The sequence below is a fragment of the Numida meleagris genome, chromosome 23 (genome assembly GCF_002078875.1).
Source record: "Numida meleagris isolate 19003 breed g44 Domestic line chromosome 23, NumMel1.0, whole genome shotgun sequence".
NCBI classification, from domain to species: Eukaryota; Metazoa; Chordata; class Aves; order Galliformes; family Numididae; genus Numida; species Numida meleagris.
Genome location: NC_034431.1, coordinates 6,309,743 through 6,316,429, shown reverse-complemented (window position 1 = coordinate 6,316,429; position 6,687 = coordinate 6,309,743). Strand labels below are relative to the sequence as shown.

Genomic DNA, 6,687 nt, shown 5'->3' with positions numbered 1-6,687 from the left:
CACCGCGGGGTACGGCAGCTTCCCTCCAGGGCAGGGCACCGCGGGAGGCGCTGCGGAGCCGCCAGCTCCGGGCCCCGGATGGAGCCGCCCCGCCATGGCACCGCCCGCAGCGCGCCTGGCACGGCTGTCCCGCGCCGCGAGCTTCAGCGCCTGCCACCGGCTGCACAGGTGAGGGGGGTTGCGCCGGGTGCTGCCGGGCCGCGTCCTGTCGCCGTCCTTTGTATTTTACCAGGAAGCTGCGCTGGCTTTGTTTGTTCGTTCGTAAGATGTAACGCTGGTGACAGTTTGCTTCAGGCACTTCATATCAGGAGCCCGAATGGTTTTGTGCTGTTTTGCGCATGAATTGCAGCTGGGGTGAGGCAGTCGGTACGGAACTGCAGACCTAAGCACAAAAGCAACGCAAAAAAAAAAAATGTCGTCGTGTCTTCACGGGACGAATGGGATTGGACTTGGTGATCGAAGCCAGGATGTGCTTTGACTCTGTGACGTACTCCATCTGTGCTGCCCTCGGGGTGGGAAAAGCTGTGAATTCGGTTTGGGAGGGGGTGAATCGTAGAACGGCTCAGGTTGGAGGGGGCCTTAAAGCCCACCAGTGCCACCCCGCGGCCAGGGGCAGGGCTGCCACCCGCCAGCTCAGGCTGCCCAGGATACAGCCTGTCCCTATTCCCATCCAACCTGGTCTGGGATGAGCAAGTGGGAGGAGCTGGGACACACAGCTGGGCCGATGCTGTGAGAATCTGCAGTGGATTCTGAAATGCCTTGTCTTCCTCCCACAGTAAATCGCTGAGTGATGAAGAAAACCTGAAACTCTTTGGGAAGTGCAACAATCCCAATGGCCATGGTCACAACTATAAGGGTAAGGGATTGGCTTCCGCGTGTGCACGTGTGCATGTGGCTCTTCACAGACATAGGGGTGTCCCTGCACATCAGAAGAATGGCTTCTGTGAGTGGGTGACTCAGAGCCACTACTCCTAATGCAGTGGATAACTTTTAATTAAAAGAGTAGTGTTTTTAAGTGTTGTGCAGCCTATACCTGGTGAGGTACTGCTGAACGGGTTGTCTGTCTCCATAACCAGTGGGGTTTGTTCTCAGGCTCATGGTGTCACACGTATGACCTGATAAGGCCTTTTTTTTTTTCTTTCAGTTATAGTCACAGTGCGAGGAGAGGTGAGTGCACTCAGTGTTCCTTCATTCCTTGCAGCAGCAGCAGTGGGGCCCCAACTCCATCAGATCCAGCTCAGTTGCTGGGTTTCATGCGGTGTGTGCATCACTGTAGGAGGTTTTCAAAAATCAGCCAGTCATCTTGCCCTTAACGAGACTGAGTCGTTGCTGAGGTTAGTTCAGATTGGATTGGATTGTTTAGGTTGGATATTAGGCAAGAGTAGCTGGGCACAGACTGCCCAGGAAGGTGGTAGAGTCATCCCTGCAGGTGTTCAGGAAACATGAAGGTGTGGTGCTGAGGGACACAGTTAGCGGGCAGTATTGGTAGTAGGTGGATGGACTAGATGATCTTAGAGGTCTTCTCCAACCTTTGTGATTCTATGATTGTGTGTGTTGCAGGCAGCCTTTTCCCCTGGGCGTCAGGGAGCAGAGCTGCGGGCTGTTGTGTGAACATGTTGTGTTGTGGGCAGAGTAGGGACTCAGTATGTGAAGGTGAAGAGGGATTTTTCCGTGGCTCTGATTTGTGCCAGCTCAGAGCAGCCTTGGTAACAAGGGCCTGTAGCTAGGCTACTAATCTGCCTTCTGTTTTCCCTCCAGATTGACCCCGTCTCAGGAATGGTTATAAACCTGACAGACCTGAAAGAGTACATGCAGGTAAAGCACCCCTTTTCCAGACACCCCTGTGTTAGAGACGAACAATTTGTCTGGTGGAAATATGGTGAGTTAATAATGGTGGGAAATAAAGAAGAAATTAAGGAGTGATTTAGGACTGAAGTGGTTTAGCACAGTGATGTGAGATAGTGCCGTGTCTCAGCTGGAAGGTTAATGGGTGGGTGCAGGGACATCTGTACATTTCTGCACGAGCTGCTGCCTGATGTGTGGTGCTGGAGCCTGGACGCTCCTTTCTTTCTGCAGCAGGCGATCATGGAGCCGCTCGACCACAAAAACCTGGATAAGGACGTCCCCTACTTTGCTGAGGTGGTGAGGTGGGTGGAGGTCGGGGGGGTTCAGTCCTCAGCTGGGGTAGCTCTGTGAGTGCCATCACTGACGGTTCTGTATCTGCTGCTGTTTCGCTCCCAGCACCACAGAGAACGTTGCAGTGTTCATCTGGGAAAACCTCAAGAGGCTCCTGCCAGCGGGAATGCTTTATAAAGTCAAGGTATATGAAACGGACCAGAACATTGTGGTCTATAAAGGAGAAGAAACAATTTCTGAGAGGTGAAATGAGCCAAAACTCAGCTGGTTGGAAACTGGCACCTGCTCACATCAGTGACACCATCAGCCCTGCTTGCTGTGTCCTGCACCAAAGTGTTGGTTATGCACTGCAGAAGGACCAACCCAGATGATTCTTCTGCAAGAGATCTTGCAGCAGTTTGGGTTATCACAATTCACTGATGTGTCTGCCTTTAACCAGGACGTTCCTGTTTCATATAAAACCAGACTGCTGAGCTGATGTGGAGTCTGCAATTGTACTATGCTAAATAAAACAGCTTTCCAGAGAGGAGGTGTCTTGGCAGCGTGTATGTCTTAGAATCATAGAACAGGTTGGGTTGGAAGGGCCTCAGAGATCATCTAGTTACAAACCCTTGGCCAAGGGCAGGGTTACTGACCATTAGATAGGGCTGCCCAGGGCTCTGTCCCACCTGGCCTTGAATGACTCCAGGGATGGGGCACCCACAGCTCTCTGGGCAGCAGTGCCAACGCCTCGCTGCCCTCTCTGTGGAAAATTTCCCCCTCACATCTAATCTGAATCTCCCCTTCTTAAGTTTAAAACCATTTTCCCTTGTCTTATCACTATCTACCCATGTAAAAAGTTGACCCTAAATACAGTTCATTGGCCTGTGACCTGGGGTACTTTGAGACCATGCTCACTGTAGACTCCTAAAAGCTTTTGGCACAAGCAGCGAGATCACTATAACTCTCTATAATCTATATACTATAACTCTCTATAATCTCTCTATAATCTATATCACTATACTCTGTATCACTATAACTCTCTATAACTACCTGAAGGGAGGTTGTAGTGAGCTGGGGGTTGGCCTGTTCTCTCTTGTAACTAGTGACAGGACGAGGGGGAATGGCTTCAAGTTGCGCCAGGGGAGATTTAGGCTGGACATTAGGAAATACTACTTTTGTGAAAGAGTGGTCAGGCGCTGGAACGGGCTGCCCAGGGAGGTGGTGGAGTCACCGTCCCTGGAGGTGTTCGAGAAACGTTTAGATATAGCGTTGAGAGACATGGTTTAGTGGGGTTATTGGTGGTAGGTGGATGGGTGATCACTAGGTGATCTTGTAGGTCTTTTCCAACCTAGCTAATTCTATGATTCTATGATTCTATGATCAAGTGTGCTTTTCTTATGGAGGTTCTTAGGAATTCTGTAGGAACAGCATGAAGCTCTCCCCTTTCTGGAGAAAGCGGCTAATGAATACTCCCACTGTGGTGATCAGCAGCTACGTGGTGTTTTCACTATCAGAACCCCATGCTGGAAGGCTCTTGTAGACACGTGGTGTGAGCCAACCACTGGGGCTGCTGCTTCGCACTGCCTCCTGCAGCTGGGTGGTTGTAGAGGATGGGGTTGTGACCTGTGTTCAGCTGAATGCTAGCCAATTCTGAAGATTCCTGAAATTGTAGGCATACTGTGAAATCAAAGCACTGGAAGAGGAATGCATGTAAAACCAGTTAGGGAACAACGGTGGTACGGTTCAGCTGGCTGTGATGAGGGCCTCCCACCTGCCAGCCTGGGCAGGATCAGCTCTGTGTGTGATTCCCCATCAGATGAACTGAGTCACTGAGTGGTATGGCCATGAAGAATAGCTAAATGCATATAATTTAAAAGATGATACCCAGAGTGATAATTCGCATGCTCTACAAGGAAGTTTGTGGCTGAATGATGACAGCAAAATGGCAGCACTTGGAAAGATTTAATGAAACTTGCCTAATAGTTCACCTGTGGCTGGAATGTGCTGGTTACAGCTCCAGAAAATACTTTGACTGCTTTCTTTTAAACTGTGGCTGCTGGACATGAGGATGGTCCTGTGCCTTCATCCGTTATTGCAGACGTTGTGGCCAGGCCTGGCTCAGGGTGGGGATGCCCCTGCTGACCTCATCCTCTGCAACAGCAAAGCCGCAGAGCTCTGGCACTGACCGCTGTCCTAAGGGCAGCGCTTTGGGGAGCTGAAGGCTCTGCAGCAGTTGTGTCCAACCCACACACAGCTGCATACAACCCGGCCTGGCCCCAGGCGTGCACCCATTACTCACAGCACCCACACAGCGGTGTGCAATGCGCACTGTGTGGGCTGAAACCAGGGCACGGGGTTTTGGCAGCACATACATTTGTGAACAACGATGTTCAAGGATAAAGCACAGGAAGAGTAACATTTCATCAAACATCTCTGACCAACACCATGAGACCTCACCGAGAACTGCAGCCGCTGCCATCAAACCAGACTGATGCGTTAGCTTCGCAATGACACGGTCACATAGCCCACTGGTTTGATGGCTTTGTTGCCCTCTTGGTTTTTTTATGTTTTAAAATATTAAAATAAGCTTTATTACTGATGTACACTAACTATATTGTATATTTAATGAGGACTGCTCCAAAAGTAATGACTCCTGTTTTATGATGTTGACCCACAATGTTAGAGGCGGATGGTGGTGGTACAGCAGTAGAGGCGGAACCTTCCCACCAATATCCCGTTCCATGTTGTTGCCGTGTGACAGATGGCAGCAGAGGGGCAGGCTGACACAATGGTGTCTGACATGGAAGTGCGGATGAAGAAAGGTGTGTCACTGAATTCCTCCACGCAGAAAAAAGGTCACCTATTGACATTCATTGACACTTGCTGAATGTTTTTGGAGACCAAACAGTGGGTGGTGCGTTTCAGCAGTGGTGACCGTGCGTCACCTCTTCTGGTGCAGGTTTTGTCGTGTGCGGCATGCAGGCTCTTGTTCATTGCTGTGGTGACTATGCTGAAAAACAGTGTTTTGTAGCTGAGAACGTGCTCTGTTGAATATGGTTATTGTGCTCTTTGTATCAGTTGTAGTTTCTATGCAAATAAATGGAAGACGTTATTTGTGGAGCAACCTGTGTATACACAGCCCACAACATTTCCTCTTCACTCAGCGTGGCCCAGGCAAGCCAGAAGGTTGGGCACCCATGCTCTGCAGCATCACACGGGTGAGAGTGCTCAGACCTCAGTTGAAGGGGACACCGTGCTGCTGACAGCATCGCACCCCCTCCGTTTCTCAGCTCATGGGGCACCAGCAGCCTTTGTTCCAGTTGGTGCTGTCCAGGGAGGCTGGGCCCCTTCACTGAGTGTTCTGCTGTTCTCATTCTCTGGTGTGATGTATCAGGATGGCTTACCACTGTGATGTAAATGGTGTTGTGTGATTCATAAGTCCTTTGGATCTTCAGTGCGTCATGGGGACACAAACATATCACGTGGTGGCTTTCTCAGAAGTGTAATGCAGCTATTGACAGTGATGACAATAAACAAGCAAACGAATACGGCGATGTACTATTCTTAGCGTGAAATTGGGTACTGGGCCAGAAAAGAATTTGTTTTATTGCAGTACACATAACCCTGACAAAATCCCACAGTAACTGGGACATTTGTTCTTATTGCTGCATTGCATGTCCAGGAAGTACTCAGGTCCTCTTCTCTGATCTTGGATACCAGGAAAAGCTTCTCCAGAAGAGCAGTCGGGCACTGGCACTGGCTGCTCAGGGAGGTTGTGGGGTCACCATCCCTGCAGGTGCCCAGGAAACGTGGAGATGTGGCACTGAGGGACACGGTCAGTGGGCAGAATTGGTGGTAGGTGGATGGTTGGACTGGATGATCTTAGAGGTCTTCTCCAACCTCAATGATTCTATGATCTGTCAGGTTTAAATTGCAGCAGAGCTGGAATGATGGAAATAAACCAGGGACTGGGAAATGGTGTGGATGCTGGGGTGTTGGGATTGTGACGCCCCAGGAGTTCTGGTGCATGCCTTCTGCTCACAGGGTGCTCAATCTTTGCAGGAATGTGTGAGTACAAGCAGGAAAGTCTGCAGGAATCAACCTCCAAATTCATGGACCGGGGAGGGCTGTATAGAGAGTTAGTTTGCATCGTTAAACATTAAACATTTCTGTGCTGTGACTTAGTTACTGAGTGATGAAATTGGCCAAAGGAGAACCGTTCAGGTGATGGGGCTGTCTGGGACAGCAATTAAAAGCTCAAAGCTAATCCCAGGAGAGCTACTGTAGGAGCATGACTTCCAGATTCAGCGCACAGAAACGCAAATAACAGTATAACGATGGCAAGATCAGAGATGTGCTGCGCTGTATTTAGCAGGGAGTGAGTGGAAGACCCCCCTCCTGCCTTCCTGCCCCACACAGTGGCAGTGTTGTGGGGTGGGGGCAAGTAGTGGGGCTCAGCCAAGTTCAGTGCCACTCCCAAGGATGTTGTTTGTATTTCACTGTATCCCCAACAATGACCACGTTAATGAATAACCCATGCCGCGTGTCCTATGGGGTGGCCCATCTCTT

At 50.2% G+C, this 6,687-nt stretch overlaps 1 protein-coding gene across 4 annotated transcripts; it reads left to right on the top strand.

Moving 5' to 3' along the window:
• On the top strand, positions 37-2,662 carry PTS (6-pyruvoyltetrahydropterin synthase). Of its 4 annotated transcripts, none has more exons than XM_021375804.1 (6): positions 37-168; positions 777-856; positions 1,145-1,167; positions 1,759-1,815; positions 2,080-2,139; positions 2,242-2,662. In XM_021375804.1, exons 1-6 carry the CDS (start codon positions 95-97, stop codon positions 2,311-2,313), a joined length of 366 nt encoding a protein of 121 aa, XP_021231479.1. In that variant the 5' UTR covers positions 37-94; the 3' UTR covers positions 2,314-2,662. The 4 variants fall into 4 exon arrangements, with proteins under 4 accessions (XP_021231479.1, XP_021231477.1, XP_021231478.1 ...); XM_021375802.1 differs by having other exon boundaries at positions 2,080-2,147; XM_021375803.1 differs by having other exon boundaries at positions 2,077-2,139.

What these genes read in the sequence shown, in the direction of transcription:
- PTS (XM_021375801.1), top strand. Translation starts at nt 95, where the DNA reads ATGGCACCGCCCGCAGCGCGCCTGGCACGGCTGTCCCGCGCCGCGAGC. An exon ending in GCCTGCCACCGGCTGCACAG is followed by an intron (nt 169 to 776) that starts GTGAGGGGGGTT and finishes TTCCTCCCACAG; the next exon opens with TAAATCGCTGAGTGATGAAG. An exon ending in TAGTCACAGTGCGAGGAGAG is followed by an intron (nt 1,168 to 1,758) that starts GTGAGTGCACTC and finishes TTTTCCCTCCAG; the next exon opens with ATTGACCCCGTCTCAGGAAT.